This window comes from Panicum virgatum, chromosome 7K, assembly GCF_016808335.1.
Source record: "Panicum virgatum strain AP13 chromosome 7K, P.virgatum_v5, whole genome shotgun sequence".
NCBI classification, from domain to species: domain Eukaryota; kingdom Viridiplantae; phylum Streptophyta; class Magnoliopsida; order Poales; family Poaceae; genus Panicum; species Panicum virgatum.
In genome coordinates this window covers 36,446,153-36,470,483 of record NC_053142.1, presented here as the reverse complement: position 1 = coordinate 36,470,483, position 24,331 = coordinate 36,446,153, and the positions used below count along the sequence as shown (strand labels likewise).

Here is a 24,331-nt window from a genome sequence, read left to right as displayed (position 1 = left end):
CACACTCCACTTTAAAATTCTATACACAAGCCATTATAATAGAATACAAGAAACTTTTTACTACTATATTCTAAACTTTATTGGAAATTTTTCCTTGCGACACTGCAAAAAAAAAGATTTTGTGTAGAATACTTCACCACACCAGGAAAGCAAGATTTTGGTCTACAACATTCAAAATCGAATAAACTAATCGTTTACGGTTGACAGGTTAGGTAAAACTACCATTTTACTATTTGTTGGGCCCACTTGTCATCATCTTCTTCATCTCTATTCTTCACTCTTCCCCTTATCCCCTCTCATCTTCTCTCTCCATGATGGCCTTCTATGGGTGGATGGTCAACTCTGGCGGCCGTAGTTGTAGGCAGCTCGTACAGGTCCTCGCTATGCATCTACTACGGTAATGATGACAGAGCTCATGCGAGTGGCGTCAGCACAGCTCATGGCGAGGCATGGGCAAGCAACAACGGTGCGGGGCTTGAGACGTGCAGCTCGTGGTGGCCGGTGCTAGGGAGTTTGGGCAGCAGGCCTCGCAGCGACGGACGTGGCGTGGAGCACGAGCGTCGTGGCCATGTGAAGGAGCTACGGCCAGCAGAGGGAGCAGAGCATCTCACAAAGTCTAAAAAGAGAGGGGTAGGAGAAGGAAGATGAAGGATAGAGATAAAACACCGCTTAAGTAGTATAAGATTACGTTTATCTGTTAGCTAAGGGTTCCCGTTCGCTGCTACCTGCTGGCAGCGCACGAGCACCCAATAAGAAAATTGGTATTCCACGCCTCAGCGACAGCGACCCTTCCTCGGTTGCCTGTTTCGACGGACCCCTAACCCGATCTCGATTTCCCCAGGTCGGCGACCCAGTTGGCATCGCTGCCACGCCTGTCCTCTAAAGAGACAAACCGTTCGCCCAGCTGAGCTTCCGTGCCGTCCGCTCCGACGGCTCGCGCTTTGCCTTTCTCCTCCCTGCTCCACAGCCTCCCGATGAGCGTCCGACGTGGAACGCGGCGGCGTTGTCGGCCCCTTGTCTCGCCGCACCGGCGATATACATACAGCAGCAGCTGGCGAACGCGCGCGGGCGCGGCGTGTCCAGGAGAGTGGAGAGAGCGGGGATGGCGGTGGTGGCAGTGGCGGATCCAACGGGGGGCTGGGGGGCTCCAGCCCCCCTAAGAGCCCCTAATAACATGTAAATCACTATAGCAAAAGCCTCAAATTACCATTAAATCTTCACACAAATCAACATATCCATTATTTCAGCCCTCTTGTCTCTCATCCTGCATCCGCCACTGGGTGGTGGAGGTCCCGGTGATCGACCTGCGCCTGGCCGGCGCGGCGCCGGAGGAAGACGCGTGCGAGCGCCTGGGCTGCTTCCGTGTGACCGGCCACGGCGTGCCCGGGGGGCTCCTGGCCGAGATGAAGGCCGCCGTGCGCGCGCTCTTCGACCTCCCCGATGACGCCAAGCGCCGCAACGCCGACGTCATCCCCGGCAGTGGCTACGTCGTGCCCAGCGCCACCAACCCGCTCTACGAGGCCTTCGGGCTCCTCGACGCCGCCGCGCCCGCCGACGTCGACGCCTTTTTTTTTAGAGAAAAGGAGGTTTCCGCTTTATTTCCAGAAAACAAAGCACAGAGGTTCAGTTTTCAGTTCAGTACAGCGAAAGAAGTTTTGGAAACTCGCTAGGAAAACTTTAGCCCAAAACTGAGACATGTACTCCAGCAGAAACAGAGACATCGACTAAGGGAAGGTGGGCGGCAAACAACGGTTCATCTTCAGATGGATCTTGTGTACTGGCAATGTCCCTGAACACCACCCCAGTTGATGTTGCCGAATCTGATTGTGCTGCCATCTGGGAGCTTGAGGAGGGTGCAGTCGCTTGCGGTTCCCAGAAGAGTCGCAGAGGTTGGTGTAGTCGTACCGTGAGGCCCTCCATCACCCGCTCCATCTCTTGCAAGTGTACAGCCTTGCACAGAGCTCGCCAGTTCCTCAACATCTTGATTAGCTTGAGTAGCAAATCCTTCTCGCTTCCGACGTCGACGCCTTCTGCGCGCGCCTCGACGCGCCGCCCCGTGTCAGGTTGGTGCGCCACGTACGTCCTCTGATTGAATAGAATTCGCGCCTTTTCTTTCCCGGGTAACGCAATCCTGTTGCTCGCAGGGAGACCGTTAAGGCCTACGCGGAGAAGATGCACGACGTGATCGTCGACGTCGCCGGCGTGCTGGCCTCGAGCCTGGGGCTGGAGGAGCACTCGTTCAGGGACTGGCCGTGCCAGTTCCGCATCAACAGGTACAACTACACGCAGGACACGGTGGGCTCCTCCGGCGTGCAGATCCACACGGACTCGAGCTTCCTCACCGTGCTGCAGGAGGACGAGTGCGTCGGCGGCCTCGAGGTGTCGGACCCGGCCACCGGCGAGTTCGTGCCGGTGGATCCTGTCGCCGGCTCCTTCCTCATCAACATCGGGGACATCGGCACGGTAGGCAGTACCCCTCTCGGTGTTCCTGAGGTCTTTGATCACCCCATGCCGTGCATTTCCAGGTGTGGAGCAACGGGAGGCTGCACAACGTGAAGCACCGGGTGCGGTGCGGTGCGTCGCGCCGGTTCCGCGCATCTCCATCGCCATGTTCCTGCTCGGACCCAAGGACGGCAGCGTGAGCGCGCCGGAGCCGTTCGTGGACGCGGACCACCCGCGCCGGTACAAGGAGATCAGCTACGGCGACTACCGGGCCCTCCGGCTGTCCACCGGCGAGCACGCCGGCGAGGCGCTCGCGCGGTTGGAGGCGTAACGTGGGCGCGGTGGTGCAGCGTCAATTTGGGGGCGGCGAACGATGACTTTGAGTGTGACAGAACCGTCAAATTAAAACTCTAATTAAGCGTAATGGCCGTCATTTGAACACATCGAGGGCATTATCTTAACGGCTTAATTTGGCGATTCTTTCTCAACCCACGTCCCGATCGAAACAACACCGATAGTCTCACGCGAAGGTGGGCGCAGATGGTACAAACACGACATACATTCGAAAATACAACAATATACATAAGACTTGACCTTGAGTTTTACAAATCAAGTTTGAATACATACATAACCTATAAACTTTACAATACCGAAAATAAGGTCCGAATAGAGAAAAGGATCTACAACTACCAAAGAGTACCCGAGGAGATCTCTAACTAAGCGTCGGGCTCCACAACCTCCCATCTCTCTGTATTACGACGGATGAACTTAACGCAGCAGGGACAGAAGTCGACATCCGGATGTCCTGAAATAATTGTGGCAACAAATCCTGAGTATACTAATACTCAGCAAGGCTTACCCGACCATGTGTATATATAGCCCCTATCTAGACATGCACGGCTTTCTGGCAAGTGAGTTATTTTACAGAAAAACATCTATAGTTGGATCCTTATTTTCAATGTTTTAGCCACATGTTATATATAGAAAGACTCTCATTTAATGTTGGCATCTCTAAAGCAATCAAGTTGAAGCATTACAAATATGATTCAAAATAGTACCATCATTTAGCACCAATATTTCTAATTCATTCCTACGAGGCGACAAAGAGATCAAGGCCCTCATATCCGCGAGACACGGCGAATCGATCCGATTTAACCTTTCAAGGTGGACCTAACCAACACGACACGTATAAACCCCGTCGGACCATACGCACCAACCCTTCCCCTCCCCGCCTCGAACTACAGGATCGCCCCACCATCATATGGTCAGCCGAGCTCAATATGAGACCACCAAAAGTAATACATGCATCCCCAATTCTCTGCGACTACTCGACTACCCCAGGAGGTGAGATGGAGTCATGTACTTTCGAAGCAAGACAGTACTAGCCTTACCGGTTTCGACTACCTCCTACTCCCGGCATGCGGTTAGTACAATTCAATCCCCGATCAGCACTGCCACAAGGACCGGTCCTTAATCGACATAGACGGGGCTAAGACAACCAGGAACCCTGTCCTGCTGCCATACCTAAACATCCTCATCTTTTCCCCGTCCGGTCTCAATTCTCCATTTATTCCATCTCGAATTCAACATCTCATGTACTGGAATATAATTATATCTCATCTCTCGCGAGTAATCCGGAAATTACTCGTCTTCTAAACATCCTATATCTCGCGAGTGCAAGAGATCACTCGTCTTCTACCGGAAACCCATTAAACATAGCACTTCTATCGTCCTATACATACTAGTATAACTCTGGAAATCCTATGGATCATGCAACTAGGGTTCCAAACAATTTCTAAACCTAATGCACAAGTAATAGTTACGTATATAGGTGTCATAATTTAACATAATAGGATGTGCACCGGGGCTTGTCTTGTGGCTGTTGCTCAGAACTAGGATCAGATGGGCCTTGGGCTGGGTCCTCACGCCTCTTCTCCTGTGCTTGATCCGGTTGCTCCTGCGGTGCCGCAATCACCTCAAACACGGCGTCCTCAACGGCGGATGCTACACGAATGCATATGAAATAATTAAGTGCAGCTCAATGATGCAACTACTACATATCAAATTGAAATGCCTTGCGGACTGTCCGCACCCAAGTGGCGGACCGTCCGCGGTTCAACTCTGCAGACCCACCAGACCCAACTACCTCACTGGACAATTTCTATACTAGCTGGCGGACTATCCGCTCACCCTTAGCGGACTGTCCGCAATACACCCACGCCAAACCTCCAGAGACAACGACGCCTCTGGGAAGATCTTAAACTCTACTGCGGACCGTCCGGCCCCCCTTGGCGGACCATCCGCAGTTCATTCTGGCAATTCACCAGAGACGACAACATCTCTGGACAAAATCCTAGACTCTACGGCGGACTGTCCGGCCCTCCTTGGCGGACCGTCCGCAGTTCACCCCTGCGAACCCTACCAAACAATTTCGTCTCTGGACAAACTTCGATCCCTACGGCGGACTGTCCGCTCTCCAATAGCGGACCGTCCGCTCTCCAATAGCGGACCGTCCGCTGTACAATTTGCGAAACCACCAGAGACAACATCATCTCTGGACAACTTCTAACCTGACCGGCGGACTGTCCGCGCCCACCTAGGCGGATCGTTTGCGACTCATATCCCTGGACACCGCACAATAGGCGGCAGCAAGCGCGGCGGCGGCCGTTCACCGGCGCTGGCGGCGCACAACGGAAGGGGAAAAAGGCCGGGGAGCACAAGGAACTCACCATGAATCCATTCCCGTGGTCGGTTCGGACGGAGGATGACCGGAGAAGCGGATCGACAGTGGAGCAAGCTTCAAGCGGGCTCCAATGGTGGCCGGCGGCGGTTGGGGCGATTCCGGCCGGGAGAAGCCGGGCCGGGGGTTGGGGAAGGTGGAGGAGGTGCTGGGGACGATGCTCGCACAAGGAATCGAGGTGTGGTGGCCGGAGGAGGGAGATCGACGGAAGGAGGGCGACGACGGAGCGAGCGGACGAGCTCCGCTCGTCACTGGTCGAAGTGAAGAGAAGGAGGAGGAATGACAGGCGGGTCCCACATCCATCCAGATAAATATCTGGGCGTCGCCTGGGCGGACCGTCCGCCGCCTCAGAGCGGACTGTCCGCGAGGCAGGTGTTACATTGAGCCATGTGAATTGTGATGAATTGCTTGCTATCTATTCCGATCAATAAAATTTTTGTGTCACTAGAAAGTTGCAACACGTGCAGACGCGCGCACACAAAGATCTCGATGGTTCGTACAATCTTAAAGTAAATTTGTGTCAACGTGGCTGCTGTGTTTTGATCGAGTATGGCATACTTTTTCTTTACACGTGATTAGTTTATATTTGATACTTCAAATATAAAAAATTATTTTTCAAAACCTTTACACGGACAACTAAACGAGGCGGTCCACTAGTGGCAAACCACAGTATTCCAAATTCTACCCTTTTCATGCTGCTCTTTGTCTCTGCTATCTTCTGTAGCAAGTTTCAGCAGACTTAACTTTGCCATGTTGACTTTAATTCCTAAAGTGGACAATGCTAACAGCATGAAGTTCTTTAGACACATTAGTCTGATTAACTCTAGTTTTAAAATTTTCTCGAAGGTCCTTACCTTGAGGTTAAGTAAAGTTTGTTCTAGATTGGTGACCACCAATCAGAGTGCCTTTATTAAAGTAGGTACATCTTAGAGAGTGTGGTAGTTGCTCATGAAATTGTGCATGGTATTCATTCTTCTCAAAAACCTAGAGTGGTTCTCAAGTGGCTTATGACAAAGTTAGCTGGGACTTTACTTTTTGAGGTCCTAAAAACCAGGAAGTTTAGTCATGTTTGGATAAACTGGATGGAACTTTTAGTGAAGGGAGCCTGTGTGGGAGTAAAACTAAATGGGGAAGCGAGCTCTTTCTTTAGCCCTAGGAAAGGGCTAAGATAGGGAGATCCCACATCCTCCCTATTGTTTTAGTGTAGTGGTAGATGTCCTGACAAGGCTGTTCGAAAAAGTTGCTGAGGGAGGTTTGATTAAAGGGCTCCTTGCATATTTTATTTCTAATGGTGTGATCACTCTACAGTATGGTGATGACACTATTCTATTCTCTTATTGTGAGGAATCACATCTTAAAAATTTGAAAAGTTGCCTTTGCTTGTTTGTGAGTACCTTTGAATTTGGAGTTAGATGGGGCTTATGAGGTTTCCCATATTTTTGGTTGTCCTATAGGATCTTTTCCAGTGAAATACTTAGGAGTACCTCTTCATTTTGATAAACTGAGAAGAGAGGAGGTGCAGCCTTTAGTGGATAAAATTCTTTAAAGTGCACACCTAGAATTCTAGATGGATTGACGTGGAGACTTCAAATGAGCATCCAGTTAGTAATAGTAAGATTTTCTACTATTTAACAATCGAGAAGTCTCGAAGACATCTCTTTTGTGACTTCTGCGGCTACTGAATTGTAGTTGTAGCCACGCTACTGCTCTCTGCATAATAGCATCTCTCTGCAAATGGCTACACGCTTCCGTCCAGAATGCAGGCATTCAGATTACCGTGTTTCAAAACAACAGATATCTTTTCGACTTCTCGAGATCTTCTGTCTGCCTGCATGACAAACCGGCCACTGATTGGAATTGGATGGTGCCACGAGGCAACCAAAGCTATGTGCGCAGGAGAGGTTTAGAGGTACTACAGATTAATTATTTTCACCCGCTCAAGTCAATGAACGTCATCAGTTTTTTTTTGATAATAATGAACGTCATTAGTGAAAGCACCTGGATTGTATTCCATGCCTCAGTGGGATCGCGACCCCTTCCTAGCTTGTCTGTTTCCACTACTCCAGGGATCCCTACCCGATCCTGATGTCTCCCGACTCGGCGACCCGGTGCCATTCGCCGCCCGCGCCTGTCCTATAAACAGACAAGCGACATGATGCCAGCCACCACGACCGAAACTCCGAAAGTGTGCGCCGACGTCTCTCTTCACAGTTTTCCGTATCAACTGGCTACGCGATCCGATGGCGAGAAAAGCCAGCCTTGACGTGGAACGCGCGGCGTGTCGGTCGCTTGTCTCACCAAACCGGCGAGCGAGCAGGGAGGTCGTCGCGTGTCGCCGCAGGCCTCTCGGTGCCGTCCGCCCCGACAAGCGGCGCCGCCCGTGCTCCCCCCGCGGCCGCGCCTCTAAATACAGCCCCAGGCGGCCAGGCCCGGCACCGAGCGAGGCCAAGCCAGTCCCGCGGCGCGCGCGCAAGTCGATTCGGGCGGCGCGTCCGGGGGAGCAGAGCCGGCCGGCTCCGGCAGCGGGGATGGCGGTGGAGATCCCGGTGATCGACCTGCGCCTGGCCGGCGCGGCGCCGGAGGAGTCCGCGCGCCTGCGGGCCGCGTGCGAGCGGCTGGGCTGCTTCCGGGTGACCGGCCACGGCGTGCCCGGGGGGCTCCTGGCCGAGATGAAGGCCGCCGTGCGCGCGCTCTTCGACCTCCCCGACGACGCCAAGCGCCGCAACGCCGACGTCATCCCAGGGAGCGGCTACGTCGCGCCCAGCGCCGCCAACCCGCTCTACGAGGCCTTCGGGCTCCTCGACGCCGCCGCGCCCGCCGACGTCGACGCCTTCTGTGCGCGCCTTGACGCGCCGCCGCACCTCAGGTCGGCCTCCGCTCCGCTCCGACTTGCTGCATAAAAACCACGCCTTCTCGACTTTTCTGGTCCATTTCATTCCTCGTAATATAGAAATTTGGCCCCGTGTAACTCAGAATCCTGCGCGCAGGGAGACCGTCAAGGCCTACGCGGAGAAGATGCACGACGTGATCGTCGACGTCGCCGGCGTGCTGGCCTCCAGCCTTGGGCTGGCGGAGCACTCGTTCAAGGACTGGCCGTGCCAGTTCCGCATCAACCGGTACAACTACACGCAGGACACGGTGGGCTCCTCCGGCGTGCAGACCCACACGGACTCGGGCTTCCTCACCGTGCTCCAGGAGGACGAGTGCGTCGGCGGCCTCGAGGTGCTGGATCCGGCCACCTGCGAGTACGTGCCCGTCGACCCCGTCGCGGGCTCCTTCCTCGTCAACATTGGCGACGTCGGCACGGTAGGAACTTCTTGGCAGCAGGTCCGCGTGCCGTCTCGGTGTTCCTGAGCCTTGACCTCTCGATCGATGCCGCGCGTTTCCCAGGCGTGGAGCAACGGGAGGCTGCACAACGTGAAGCACCGGGTGCGCTGCGTCGCGCCGGTGCCGCGCATCTCCGTCGCCATGTTCCTGCTCGCGCCCAAGGACGACAGGGTGAGCGCGCCGGAGGCGTTCGTGGACGCCGACCACCCGCGCCGCTACAGGGAGTTCAACTACGACGACTACAGGAGGCTCCGGCTGTCCACCGGCGAGCGCGCCGGCGAGGCGCTCGCCCGGTTGGCGGCGTGACGTGGCCCACGTGACCGGCTGCAAACTGGGAGCCGTTAATTATACTCCGTATCGGCTGTCTCGTTGACCCGTTGCGTTGTAACTTGGGGAGAAGGATGGCTATTGTAGTGGCTTGTGAATTGCTATTGAGTCTTATCAATAAGGGTTAATTAGATCTGTGCCATTATAATTTTTTCGTTTTTGAAATACACCATTACTATTCAAGAAACTATGCCACTGCCATTATAACTCTGCACATGTTTGAGATACGCCATTATATACGTTTGGAGACGATTTGTGCCCGGTGTCAGACGTACGGTGGGTACCGTATATTCGTATGGACAAGATTACCCCTTCCTCTTCTCTCTCACTCACTCACTGACATAAGGGGCCCAGTCCTCAGTGCTCCGCCCCTTCCCTTCTACCTCTGCCCTCCTCGGCGTGCCCCTCCTCTCTCCCTTCCCCTGCTGCGCCGGCGCGGGGGTGGTGGGGCGCGCGAGGCACGGTGCGTGCCGCGGGGCAGACGAGGTGCGGATGTGCAGCCGCGGCGGCATGACGGCACGGCGGCTGGCCCGCGAGACGGCACCGGGCTCCTCTCCTGCTCTCACCGCCCCGCCCCTCCCCTACACCGGCCCTGCTCGTCACCGCCCATGGAGCCGATGCCCCGGAGCTGGTGGCCTCCGAGCTCGCCGCCCCGTCCCCCCGAGCGGGCGAGCTCGGCGCCGCAGCGGCCCGCAGGCGAGCGAGCAGCGCCGCCGCGGGCGAGCTCTGCTCCGCCGCAGCGCGGGCGAGCACCGCACAGGCGAGCTCGGCGGGGCGGAGCGGACGCGGCGGACCTCGGCTGGTGGAGCGGGCGCCGTGCAGCCTCCCTCCTCGCCGGCACACCCCTCTCCTCCCTTCCTCGCCGCGCCGGCCGTCCTTCCCCCTCCCCTGCTTGGCCGGCGTGCGCCACATCCCCTCCCCTGCTCGGCTTGCGGGACGGCGGCGGCAGCCATGGCGTGCGGCGGCGCAGAGGCTCCCCTGCTCCGGCCAGAGGAGCCCGGGCCGCAGGGCCAGCAGGGAGGATCCGAGCTGTCCTTCCCCGCCGGCCACCCGCACCCCAGCCACCGGCGGGCGAGCGAGCTCCACCGCCGCTGCCCTTCTTCCTCCTCACCGCACCCTTGGGCGCTCCACCAGCACGCACGCGTGCCCGTGTCGGCGGCGGAGAGCCGGCTGTGTTCTTCCCCGGCGGCGGCCGCCCTGCCCCATGGACATGGTGGTGTCGTCGGAATGCGACACGGATGCCAGGGCGTCGTGCCTGCCGTTCATGCGGCAGGTCGGCTAGCGGGCGGCGGCGGGTGGCGGCAGAGGCAGGGGCCAGCGCCGCTCGCCAGCTCTCCCGCTCCAGCGCCGCCCCTCCCACCCCCTCGCTAGCGCCAGGCCTGCGCGGGGCCATGGCGGAGGCGCCGCCCCTCCCCTTCTACCTCCGCCGCGCATGGAGCTCCCAGCACCGCCGATTGGAGAGAAGGGGGCGGTGAAGCTCGAGCAGGAGGCGGCGGAGCTCGAGGGGGAGGGAGGACCCGCGCGCCGGCTGCCCCGTGGCGGTAGCGCTCCGGCCGCGCCGCGCTCCCCCCGCACGCCCAAGCAGCCTCCGCCCGCGCGCCCGCCGCACACCGGCCGCCGCAGCCCCGCCCCGCTGGTAAGCTTGCCCGCCGCGCGCCGGCCGCCGCAGCCCCGCCACGCTGCTCCGCATCCGCCCCATGCGCGGCAGAGGTAGAAGGGGAGGGCGGAGCGCTGAGGACTGGGCCCCTTATGTCAGTGAGTGAGTGAGAGAGAAGAGGAAGGGGTAATCTTGTCCATACGAATATACGGTACCCGCCTTATGTCTGACACCGGGCCCAAATCGTCTCCAAACGTATATAATGGCGTATCTCAAACATGTGCAGAGTTATAATGGCAGTGGCATAGTTTCTTGAATAGTAATGGTGTATTTCAAAAACGAAAAAATTATAATGGCACAGATCTAATTAACCCTATCAATAAAATCTTGTGTCACTTGAAAGTCGCACACACACACGTGCAGCCATCAGCCATGCGCAGCGGTCTCCATGGTTAATAGAGGGAGAGGCAGAGACCTTTTTTTTTAGTACAACAATATAGTTGGGTAGACTAGAGATAAAATCCAAAAGACACAAAGATTACAGCTCAGGCACGTTGATAGCTAGTCTCCAAGCGCTCCTATCCAACGCTACCTCTTCAGAGATATTCCAATCCTTAGTCTTTCTTAACCGACTTGTCCCAAATCAGTTTAGGTTTATCTCTACTCCTCTTTACCTTATTGACACGATTTAGAACCCCACTACGCACCGACGTCTCAAGAGACATCCGTTGGATATGTCCAAACCATCTCAACCGATGTTGGGTAAGTTTCTCCTCAATCGGTGCCACCCATACTCTTTCCCGAATAATTTCGTTCCGGACTCTATCCCTTCTTGTGTGTCCGCAAAACCACCGCAACATCTGCATCTCTGCTACACTCAGTTGCTGGACCTGTCGCCTTTTTGTGAGCTAACATTCAACACCATATAACATCGCCGGACGAATCGTTGTCCTATAGAACTTGCCTTTTAGCTTTTGTGGCACCCTCCTGTCACAGAAGATGCCAGAAACTTGACGCCATTTCAACCAGCCAGCTGAGATTGTATGCCTAACATCTTCATCAATGTCGCCATCCTTTTGTAGCATCGATCCTAAATACCAAAAAATATCCTTCTGGGGCACCATTTGCCCATCGAGACTAACATCTCCACCCTCATGCATAGTCGCGCTGAAATCGCACATCATGTACTCAGTTTTGGTCCTACTAAGCTTGAACCCTTTCGACTCTAACGTACGTCTCCACAGCTCTAAATTCCTATTAAGCCCTGCCCTACTCTCGTCAACTAGCACTACATCATCAGCAAAGAGCATACACCAAAAGATATCACTTTGTATGTTTCTTGTGACCTCATCCATCATCAAAACAAATAAATAAGGGCTCAATGCTGACTTCTGATGTAGACCTTTTTTTTCTAGTATAATAGATAATTCGTACCTAATGCAGTTTGTATTCAGCACATTATAATTTTGCTTACATGTTAACTATAGTCAAAAGAAGATGAACTTCATACAAACTGACATGTAAAAAGATGGCCAAATTTATACCCTCGGCAAGACAAAACGTCTGAATTCTGAAATGTGAAGTTCTGAACCCATACAAAACAGTCACAATCCCACGCCACTATCCATTCAACTCGAGCATAGGCGGAGGCCAGAGCGCCCTGCGGTGCGGCGATGCTCTCCTCGCCCACCTGCTCTCCGCTCCGCCTAATCCCGACCGGCGGTGGCGCTCGCCGGAGGAACGCCGCCGCCGTGACCATCACGATGCGGGACCGGAGCAAGAACCGTAAGCCGACGCAGCGCGGGCGGTACCTCAGCACCGAGGCCATCCAGGCCGTCCAGTCCCTCAAGCGCGCCGCCCTCCGCGGCGGCCCCGCCGTAGCGGTAGAGCCTAGGCTGCGGCGCCTCCTTAAGGCCGACATGGTCGCCGTCTTCCGCGAGCTCGCTGCGCAGGGCGAGGCACTACTGGCCCTTCAGGTACGCCGTGTTATGGGCGCCTGCTGCTTCACCGGCAGAGCCTATTGGTAATCGACTTGGTGGCTGTTTGGGCGTTGTAAGGCAAATTCTTAGCCAAATTGTGTTGATCAATTAGTCAGTTTACGGGTTAGTTTAGCTACCAATGTGTAAAATCGTGAATCTCTGTCATGAGGTTGTGCCATGCCGAACTGTCTCATCGGCCTAAATTGTTCCTTCTCCAAATTGGTAAAACTTTTCAAGGAGATAACAAATTTGGGAACATTGTTTTGCCCAAAAGCTGTCAGCCTTTCTGAACTACAACAGATGTGCACCTATTATTGTTATTTATAAACTAACTGTCCATTAGATAGCTGTGCGTGCAGTATATCTAGTCTGATCCAACAATCTATCAACTAGGGAAAACTCAGTCTAATCTTAATTGTTGGTTGAAATCTCCTACCTTCCTTCAGAAATAGCATGATGTGCTGATCTGGCCCTCAAGATTCATGCCTGTTCAAATTTTTGTCCACTTTGATTTGAGCCATTTCCTTTTAACTGCTGGATGCAGTGGATGTGCTTTGGGTGCTGTTTCTTAAGGTTATGAATCTAGTAAATGTGACGCATGTATATGATTACTTATGTTAGTCTACAGCAAAAGTATTTTTTTTTCAATATGGCTGCTGTTTCCGATTGATTAGGATCTAGTAGCATGAATGAAGGCAAGTCAGTGGCAGCTCATAGAACTACCAGGACTACTTCTAACATCTTCTTGTTGCAGTTTCACTGTCAGTTTCTGTAAATGACATTTTCGTGGTGTTTTTTTTTTTGGCAAATTTACATATCAATATCCACTCTTCTTAATTATTGTCACTTTTTTATATATGCATTTAGGATTACTAGATGGTGCTACTGCTGAGAAGCAGAAAGTTCTATTCCTGAACAGATAAATGCAGACTGAGATGCTTCTCATTTCTCACAATGTTGTCATTTCTGATAGGTCTTTGAGGAGATTCGTAAGGAGCATTGGTACAAGCCTAGGTTGCTGTGGTACGTAGATCTTGTTACAGTGCTTGCAAGTAAAGGTTTGCGGTCTGAGGTTGACAAAGCCTGTTCCTACCTGAAGAGGGAACAATTGGAGCCAGACACTGAAGGTTTCAATCTACTTCTGAAGGCACTCCTAGATGCTGGGTTCACACAATTGACACTGGATTGTTTCCGTCTGATGAAATTGTGGGACAGTGATCCTGATAGGATAACATACACAACATTGATCAAAGGTCTTGAATCCCTAGGAAAGATGGAGCTATCTGCTGGTATAAGGTTGGAGGCAGAAAATGATTACGGTTCCTTGGACTTCGTTGATGAAGTGGAGATGGAACAGGCTTGTACAAGTAGTTCATAACAGGATGACCAAATGGTGGGTTGGTTGCTTATTGATCGAACAAGCAGGAGTTATATCTGCATTGTCCGTAATGACCATATGGCAACCTGGCAAAGAAATCGCCCCAAATATATAGATAGTTTAGGGTTTAGAAAGTAAAACAACATAACTTGTTGCAGCAAGGACTACTGACTGCCGACATCTAGCTTTTGTCAGTCCATATTTTCTTTTGTAACTTGTCAAGATTTTTCTTTGAGAAGTTTTCTGCATCTATTCATACTGTTGACTTGCCATCTGAATTATAGTCACATTACTGAATTCTGTTTGCGACTTTCAGTAATCGCATTTCTGTATATATAAATGGCTGCGTGCTTCCACTCATACTGAATTTAGAGCGTGCTTGTAAAGTTGCAGGTGGTACTTCTGTTTTAGAATTACTATTGTAGGTTGCTGTGTGTGTAAGTGGAGGATTATGGCAATTGCTAATATCCATTCGTACTGTGTTCAGTTTGCCAATTTACATTTCTGGAGATAATGTTCAGATGGCCATGCCCCAGAACAACAGAGAGGGGGAATCATCTTGCCATTAGGATTAGGCCCCAACATGAAGGGAGGTAGGATCTGCTAACCTGAAATTTCAGAAGCAGAATTACAATGCTTTCCCGGAAACAAGACAAAGGCGTGCTCGCCCGCCCTGAAAACGCCAACCCATCTACGAAACATGAGGAAACCACAAGGTCGGTCAGAGCATGCTAATCTGAAATGTGAAGCGGTTGCCCTGCATCTGCTTCGACTCTGAAATTCTGAACCGAATGCGACTGCTCCTCTGGGCCTGCGCCGCGGCGTCCTGCGGCACCATCATGCAGCCTTGCAGCGGGGGCTGGGGGATTGGCGACCGCGTCTCCCACCGGATCACGATCGCTCCACTCTCGTCGTCGCTATTGTAGATTTGTATTAGTCCACGCGTACAGAAACTCTGGCCTTTGTGGTTCCGTTTAGATCATGTAAAAATTTGGACGAAAGTTACTGTAGTAATTTTCAAGAAGATTAGGACTAACACATGATTTTATTATAAAACTAATTACACGGATAGACTAAAAATCACGAGACGAATCTATTAAATCAAATTAATCTATCATTAAATATTATTTACTGTAGCATGGCATTGTCTAATCATGATCCAATTAGGTTTAAAAGATTCTTCTAGCAATTACACCCGGAGATTGTGGAATGAGTTTTGTCAGTTATCCACATTTGATACTTCTAATTAGTGGTCAAATGTTAAGTTATTGTAGTGCTGGAAAATTTTGGAATTTAAACACATACTCACTCTGTTTCAAAAAGAATGTAATTCTCATTTCGAGGAGTCAAATAATTTTAATTTTGATTAAATTTGTAAAAAAATACTAAATTTTTTTTTATCTCCGAATAGATGTACTATCTTATTATTACTAATTGGAGGCTCTTTTTGAAGCCTCCAGGTGAAGGCACCTATGATTCTAGGTGGACAGTCTAAAAAAATAGAGAAATTCTACAAAATCTCACAAAAATCAGAAACATCCGGCTATCAATTCGGCAACTCTGATCATAATAGCCATTGGATCTTTTATCTTTTTAATAAACTAGGTGCATGTCCATGCGTTGCTACGGGTGAAACATTTTTTTTGTCGTAAACATCAATACGCACGAAACCATATATTAAGCTTTCGTGCAACTTACTATGTGGTCATACATTTGATTCTTCGTTTAAGCTTGCTAGAGCACATGGCTAGGATGCTTCTGCCACCGTCGGTCACGCAGAGCATCATGGCCCCTTAGCTCTAGCAACTATTTTTTAATGAACCAAAATACCAATCTTTCTTTCAGTTCCTTCACTATAAGTTTATCTCCGCTCAAATACTTACCTTGATCATCCCGAAGCACCTTAAACTAAAGCTAAAGTTAATCAAGGGAAAAGTTTCCAATACGTAAAATAATAAGAGAAAGGGTAATAGAAATGACAGTTCTGATTTCTCATTCACCGGTAAAGAAAAGAAACAAGATTATATGGATCAAATGAAAAAGCATACCTGAGTTAGGAAAGGGTCATACACGTACAATGGAAGTATGCTATGCAAGTATATAAAGTAAAGAAATCATGTTTGCTTGATCATACAGTATTACAAACACAAGAATATATCCAGATTCCTCCTACCTAGCACTAGCAGGTCCTGATGCAGTTAGCTACATGGACCGAGCATGCTTCTCTGCTGCTTACTTCTATCACTATCAGTAGATCAATTGAAAACACGCATCAGCTTCATGTATCCTAGATTCAAATATCCTATCCGTAGAGAAAGGAAAACATAACAAAGCAATGTGTGCGTGACTGCCATAAATTTATTTAGGGATTGGCGTGCGGGAGTCAGGATGTTGAAGGCATGCGTTTTAGCGAGCGGTGATCCGTGATTTTCACACGGCCGAGATTGTCCAGCGGAACTACGAAGGACCGACGGCGCGCGGGATCGCAGGCGACGCACCGTCGCCTTCTTTGGCTTTTTAGGTGTAGAGATTAACCATGTTTGCCATTATAAAAATAGATTAAAGTAATCCCTAAACATATATCAAAAATTACCCATCTTTGTCATTATAAAAAATAATCTAAAGTAACCCCTAAGCATATATCTAAATTACCCACCTCTACCATTATAAAAAATAATCTAAAGTAACCCTATAATCTTCATGTAAATTACCCACTTATGACACTATAAAATAATATCAAATGACCACATAAATTTATATATATATTATCCAATGATAACATAATAAAAAGTTAAAATGAACCCCAAATATTAATCGAAATTATGTTAATATAATAAAATCTTAAAGCGCATCAATATAAAATTCTAAATTACTATTCCTATTATTAGTAATAGTAAGATTTATATTATTATTTATATAAACATACTAATCATAATGTGTTTGTCACCATATATTCGTGTATGAGAGAAGAGATAAGAATACAATTTTCATATTGTTCACATAGTTCAAACAAATGTTCAGTCAAACATATATCAAACATATATGTAGGTGTGATGCAAAGTGAGAATAACTAAACCTGTCACATTTATTGTAATTTCATAATGATAAATATGTATTTTTATAGTATTGAATTATAATATTTAATTGGTTAAAGAGAGTGTGAGATAGATAATTATTATATATCTCTAACTAGTCCGTGCGGGGAGCACGGGTTGATAGACTAGTAGAAATATATTACATGACTAATCTAAAGATACTTATGTTATAACATAAATATTAATAATATTTTATATAAATTTGGTCAAATTTAAATTTGTTTGGCTCCTCATAAAGCAAGATTCAGTACAATGTTTCTCTTTTTTTTGCACGGAGGAAGTACAAGGTTTGGCGCACAAATTGTGTACCCAATTCTGAACTTCTGATTGGCCTTTTTTTTCTTCCAAAAAAAAAATTGGCCTCGCTTTATCCTGTCAGCGAAAGCTTCCGGTGCTCGCGTCCCCTTCGCTCTCCTGCCGCGGCGTCTTGCCTCCGCCGCCGTCCCCCACCCGCATCCCGCATGGCGGAGGCCAAGCCCCGTGTCCAAGCTCGGCTCGCCGCTCCCGCTCCCGCTCCCACGTGGGCTCAGCGGGCCGAGGCCCTGACCCACATCCTGACCCACCCGTCCCACTCGCAGCTCTTCCTCGCCTCCCGCGTCCCGTGCCCGGGTTCCGCCTCGTCGTACCCGCCCTTCCTCTGCCCCGGCGCTCGCCTCCGTCTTCCTCCCGCGCGCGGCGCGCCTCTGCCTCCCGCCCTCGTCCTGGCGGTCCCGGTGCCCCTTCCAGCTCCCGCCGCCGCTCGTGCCCTCGGCGGCCATCGAGCCGGCGCCCGAGCGGTGGGGCGACGCCGAGCTCGCGGCGTACGCGCGCCGGCGCCGGGCGCGGAGGGGCCCGCTCACGACGCGGCCGCCGGTGTCCGTGGCCGGCGTGGTGCTCACTACCGTGCCCAGCGTCGCGATCGTCGTCGCCGTCATAACGGAGCTCTTCTGGGTACGGCCCAACCGCATCTGAGGTGCTGGGGAAATTTAAATATTTGCCATCTTTACCAATCGCACTTCTCCGTTTGTCATCTTTAAAATTACAATTATAGATTTGTCCTGTGCATGTTTCGGATCCTCTATATTTTTGTCATTTTTGACGACGTGGCACGCCAAGGCATCTCGCTAGCATGTACAGACCGCGGGAAATGACGCTTGTGCCCCTAGCTGATCTCTTTTAGCCCATCTCCTCTCTTGCTGTCCCATTGTCATGTGGACCCCGCTTTGTCATCATCTGCCTCCCGCCGGATCCCGTCCAGGGTTCACCTTACCGACGGTAAAGCGATTTTCGCCAACTAGCGGTATCGGTAAACCAGCGGTAAATCGCCGGAAACCGCTAGAAATGACAATTCAAATTCAAAAAACCGGTAACCGTTGTTTACCGACTGGTAATCGATGTTTACCGACCGGTAACCGTCGTTTTTAACCGGTAAACACTGTATGATTTTGGAAAATTAAAAATTTTGGCAGCATTTCACCGTAATTTTGTAAATATCATTACTGATGGTATATATCAAACAATTATATAACATTTACACATACATAGAATAGAAGTTCATATCCATAAAAATAGAAATTCACATCCATAGTCCATATAGATCATCACAACAATAGTCCATGCAAATCATCACAACCATAGTCCTCACAAACCATCATCGTCAATATATATAATACATAGTAGTGGTTTCCGGTCCAAATGAACAAATGAAAATATATGTACATATTTGAAATATGAACACACATATATACATATAGCTAAAATGAACAAATTAACATCCAACTACCATGAACAAATGGATCCATATAGCTAATATGAACACATGTTTTTGAATATAGCTACACAACAAGCATCTAAAAATCAATGTAAAATCAAGAAATACTCACAATGCAGTGGTTTCCGGTCCAAACGCGCCGATTTACGATCGGAAAACGCCGAATACCGCTCGGGATTAGAGGATACCGCTCCGGATTACCGGTCCGAAAGTTTTTTTTTTATTTTTTTGAGTGCCCAAACAGTCAAATATTTGAACATGTTCTATATTAGAATGATGTATGTCATCTCTACTTTCTTACCATATTTTTTTCTTTTTTATTTTAAATATTTTTGAAAATTTTAAATTCGGGCGAAATTTTTCAAAATTTACTGCCGATATAAATTGCCGCCTAATAGCAGTATCGGTAAAAATCGCCGGTAACCGCCAGTTACCGATCGGTAAGGAAAACACTGATCCCGTCTCCCTGATCCGTTGGAACCCAAAGCCATCTTGAGCTCCTCCCCCGGCTGCCTCTCCACGCTGGCCACTCCTATGCAGCAAAGCAAGCTAGCCACTCTGTACTCCGACCACCTATGTGAGAACCGCCCAATTTGATACTATTTTAAATGAACCGCCGGTCATTATCACCCAGATGAGAGTTAACACGTGCTTGCCGTAGAGCGAGCCACGTGTTATCCCACATCTAGAGACACGAATAACCGACACGTCATTCATTCAAAATAATACCAAATCCGGTAGTCCCGGTATGTGCTCCAACATACGCCCAGGATCAGCATATGCACATACCGTATACAATCGAATACATAGCCAACAATCCACAAAGAGCAGTTATATAAAAACCAGAGTTCGAGACTTAATATTACAAGTTCAACATAGGTGGGTTTAAAGCTTCACTTTACAAGCCTTGGGCTCACGCGAGTCATATTAAACAGAGATTTAGAGCTTATTGAAAATACATGCTCTCCCGAAGCTCAGCTACGATAAAACCTACTTAAGATGATGATGCCTTGCTCAAGGACATCACCACAGCAGCAACAGCCTACTCTTCCCCCGCATTAGGATCAGCGGGGTAGAAATGGCCGAACACCACTTCTGGCTCACCTGCAACTAGGTTTAGAAAGCACCCTGAGTACAAAAGGTACTCCGCAAGACTTACGCGATTAAATAAACAAGGATCATGCAAAGGCTCAAAGAAAAGCTTTAAGTTAAGTAATTATTGCATAAGCATGAGCTCTTTACACTACCACCTAGCAGAATTAATTAATCTTGCCCAACCCCAAACAATTTTAGTTGATTAAGAGAGTAAAATACTAAACAATAGATCATTAACAAGACATGATTCCAAAACCAACAATACCGAAACTCTCTAAGAGGAATTCGGCGAACCAAGAGCTTGCTCATATCCGAGAGCGCGGCAATTCGAATTGATTTAACCTTGCAAGGGTGTACTACTTTACCCACACGACGCGAGGACCATGCGACTCACCCAACCGATCACGCCGGGCAAGGGGGTACTCACGTCAACCGTTCCCAACAAGGCTCGATCATTGAACCTCACACCTAGCTTACGAGTAGAGACTTAGTTCCACCAGGGACATCTCTAAACTTTCCTACACATAAGTCCACCTGGGGACACACTAAGCCTCTCTGCATAGCCTGTAGCCACGTAGCTAGGACTGCACATCAATGATCAAGTCAAAGAAGGTAATTGGCTCATCCGTTCCATTATATTGGATATGTGGTAGCACGGAAAGGTGCTCAAGGCCGATGGCATCCACTCGGTCCTTAATCGATCCAAGCGGACTATGCCCATGTGACTTCATTCTCTAGGCCCTACCATTCCGCTCGAACCTCGCTACTACACTCCACTTATCCCAGCTTCCCAAGTGCGATCAAGGATGGATGGTAAATGTGATACTCTAACCCAATCCTTTCTTGCAAGTTATACAAGTATTCAAAGCAAAACTAAGCATCTAGTCAAATTAAGTTATTAGCTGACTAACACGTGGCAAGGACATGGTTAAACAATTCAAGGATGGCTAGTGCATCAAAGTAGGTACAAGGATGCAATACATAGATAATATATAACCCAACAGTACCCGATGAGATAGCTAACTAAATCAGATTAAATAGGTGCAAGGAAAATGCTTAGCTGCTTGCCTGGGTTAACTTCCGGCTCGACCACGAACGGGACTCCAAGCTCCGGCTCAACGGACTCGACGGGTTCCCCGGGTTCGCTCTCCGACGGTCCGGTCACTAAAATGCATGAATGCGATGCAAGAATTAAGGAATGAACTAAACAGCAAGCATAAATCATGAAACAATTTGAGCATGCAGAGGACATCACAAAGAACTCATGAAAATTGGTTTTGCAGCAAAAGCATTTTCCTACATTTAATCATAAATATAACAGTTTTCAGCCACTTTAAACAAAGTAAAACAGAAAAGGAATGCAAACTCAACTAAACAAATCCAACAAAATTATCATGGAAACTAGAAAGGAACACAAAGCTAACAAAACTGGTTTTGCCATTTTATCACTTTCCTGCAAAAAAATTCCACAATAAACCATATTTTGGACAGCAAGCACAAAATCGAAATAAAACCCTAACCAACAGCAAGTAATCATGTGAACAACCTGCACCACTGGAAACTACACCTCACAAGGAGTCTAACAAAATTTGGTTTGACATTTTTCTAGCAGTACACAAATAACCAAGCAATAAACTCACTTTTGCAAGATAAATCTATAGATAAATCTACAACAAAGTAACATGCAAAACAATATTTTTCCTAGGTAGATCTCAGCTAGAGGAACTCAACAAAACAAGTTTCACAATTTTTGGAGCTATACATGAATTTCTATGAATTTTGGAAGATTGCAGAAATATGGAACCTAAGAAACCCTAGCTAAAACGCTAGGTACACCCGAGGTAGCCACCCCGGCCACCGACAGGTGGGCCCAGGGAGCCGGGCGGCACCACCAGGCCGGGTCAAGGCCGAAGCCTGCCTTGACCCCGCGCCTGGGCGCGCCCACGCGCGCGCGTGCGCGGCGCGGTGGCGCCGGCGGACGGCGGCGCGGCGGGGCGAGGCTGGAGGAGCTCGGGGCGAGGGCGCATGGCGTGCCCTAGGTGACGGCGAAGCTCACCGGCGGCGATGCGGGCGAGGAGCGGCGGCGGACCGGTGGCGCGACGAGCAGAGGCGGCGGCGGGCGGAGGCGCTCGTCGCCGGCCCTGCAGGGGAGGGGAAGGGGCCGGGTTAGGGGTGGAACGGGTCGAGGGAAGCGAGGAGACGCTCCACCCGCGAAGAATCGACTAGGGACTCACTGTGAGCGGCGAATCGGCGGCGAGGAGGGAGCTCGGGGCGGCGGCGTCAATGGAGGAGGGGGCTAGGGTTTGGGTTGGAAGGGAACGGGGTCGACCGGGCGCGGATAAGGGCGTGGGGGAGGACGACCGTGGCACGGGACGCGAAGATGGCCGGCACGTGGCGCGGCTCACGAGGATGGCCGGCGGCGGCGACGCGTGCCGCGGCGCGCGGGAGAAAACAGAGAAGGAGAGGGAAGGGGCTGACAGGTGGGGCCCGGCGGAGGATTTTATTTTCTTTTTCCTTTTTTTTTTCCAGGGCTGTGACAACTCTCCCCCCCTTAAGAAAATCTCGTCCCGAGATTTAGGTAGACAAGAGGGGAAGGATAAAACTCGGACTAGGTTGAGGCCATATTTACCTAGACAAGATAAACATCTAAGAGATGATGCACAAAGGCAGGGATGATGTGATGTGAGACATTCCTAGGGTTTTCTTGATGGTGACTGTGTACACATATAACAATATCTGGGAAACTGAGCTTCATCAAGAAAGTGGGGGTGGTAGGGAGAAAACTTACTCATCGGAAAAGAATTCCGGGTATTCTTGACGTAATCGATCCTCACGCTCCCAAGTGGCTTCATCTTCGGAATGATTGCTCCATTGAACCTTTACAAACTTCACCATGCTACGCTTCACCTTTCTTTCATCTCGATCAAGAATGGCAATTGGATGTTCTTCGTAGGTAAGACCTGGTTGAAGATCAAGTGACTCAAGGTCGACGGCGTCAGCTGGAACACGATGGCACTGCTTCAACTGAGAGATATGAAAGACATTGTGCACTGCGGAGAGTGATTGAGGAAGTTCCAATTGATAAGCCACTGCTCCAACTTTCTTGATAATTCGAAAAGGTCCGACATAGCGTGGCGCTAATTTTCCTCTGACTTGGAAACGGCGAGTGCCCTTAAATGGAGAAACCTTGAGATAGACATAATCACCAATCTTGAGATGGAGTTCTCGGCGACGACGATCAGCATAAGTTTTCTGACGAGATTGAGCAATGCGAAGATTCTCACGGATAATTCTGACTTGATCCTCAGCATCTTTTACCAAGTCTGGACCATAGAAAGGCCTTTCTCCCGATTCGGACCAGTTGATCGGAGTTCTGCACCGTCTTCCATAAAGGGCTTCAAAAGGAGACATCTTGATACTTGCTTGATAACTATTGTTATAAGAAAACTCTGCGAATGGTAAGCATGTAACCCATTTCTTCTCATAGATTAGAGCACAGGCTCGAAGCATGTCTTCTAAGACTTGATTCACTCTCTCGGCTTGACCGTCGGTTTGAGGATGATAAGCAGTACTATAAGTGAGATCGGTTCCCATCGCTTCATGAAGACTTCTCCAAAAGTGAGCAACAAACTGAGGACCGCGGTCAGAGACAATTTTCTTAGGAACACCATGAAGACAGACAATGCGAGTGAGATATAACTCTGCATATTGCTTGGCATGATAAGTAGTCTTCACTGGAAGAAAATGAGCAGACTTTGTCAATCGATCCACAATTACCCATATAGAATCATATCCTTGAGAAGACCTAGGTAATCCAGTGATGAAATCCATTCCAATTTCTTCCCATTTCCATGATGGGATAGGTAAGGGCTGAAGAGTACCAGCTGGTTTAAGATGCTCGGCTTTAACTCTTCGACAAACATCACACTCAGAGACGTACCGAGCGATTTCTCGCTTCATGCGAGTCCACCAAAATCTTTGCTTGAGATCTTGATACATTTTTGTACTACCTGGGTGAATGGAAAATTGAGAACTGTGGGCTTCATCAAGGATAATTCGCCTGAGCTTATAATCCTTTGGCACCACAATTCGCTTCCCAAAGAATATAACTCCTTGATCATCAGTAGAGAAACACCGAGCTTTGCCCTCCCTCATTAATTCCTGAATTCGAGCCATACCTTTATTCTTCTTTTGGACTTCCTTAATTTGATCATAAAGATCAGATCGGACTGTAAGAGTAGCAAGATAACCTTCTTTGACCATAGAAATTCCGAGTTTCCGAAGATCATCACAGAGAGTATGCACAGGAGAAGCTATGGTCAAGCAGTTGCATTGAGCCTTCCGACTTAGTGCATCAGCGACGACATTTGCCTTACCAGGATGATAGTGCACTTCCATATCATAATCCTTGATCAGTTCAAGCCATCGACGTTGCCTCATGTTTAGATCAGATTGAGTGAAAATGTACTTGAGACTTTTGTGATCAGTATAGATGTTGCAATGATTACCAAGCAGATAATGACGCCATATCTTTAGAGCATGGACAACAGCCGCAAGCTCTAAATCATGGGTAGGATAATTTTCTTCATGCCGCTTGAGTT

The 24,331-nt window shown here is 49.6% G+C and overlaps 2 protein-coding genes and 2 pseudogenes across 2 annotated transcripts; all 4 read left to right on the top strand.

Moving 5' to 3' along the window:
• The first annotated feature begins 400 nt into the window (after positions 1-400).
• On the top strand, positions 401-2,788 carry LOC120640194 (annotated as a pseudogene).
• A 4,666-nt stretch (positions 2,789-7,454) lies between these two features.
• Positions 7,455-8,967, top strand: LOC120641233 (2-oxoglutarate-dependent dioxygenase DAO-like). The gene is made up of 3 exons (XM_039917265.1): positions 7,455-8,048; positions 8,170-8,488; positions 8,573-8,967. Exons 1-3 carry the CDS (start codon positions 7,711-7,713, stop codon positions 8,813-8,815), a joined length of 900 nt encoding a protein of 299 aa, XP_039773199.1. The 5' UTR covers positions 7,455-7,710; the 3' UTR covers positions 8,816-8,967.
• Positions 8,968-12,020: 3,053 nt separating this feature from the next.
• Positions 12,021-14,150, top strand: LOC120641232 (protein THYLAKOID ASSEMBLY 8, chloroplastic-like). The gene is made up of 2 exons (XM_039917264.1): positions 12,021-12,409; positions 13,386-14,150. The coding sequence occupies exons 1-2, from the start codon at positions 12,107-12,109 to the stop codon at positions 13,788-13,790; spliced, it is 708 nt and encodes a 235-aa protein (XP_039773198.1). The 5' UTR covers positions 12,021-12,106; the 3' UTR covers positions 13,791-14,150.
• A 3,083-nt stretch (positions 14,151-17,233) lies between these two features.
• LOC120641231 lies at positions 17,234-18,110 on the top strand (annotated as a pseudogene).
• Positions 18,111-24,331: the final 6,221 nt, after the last annotated feature.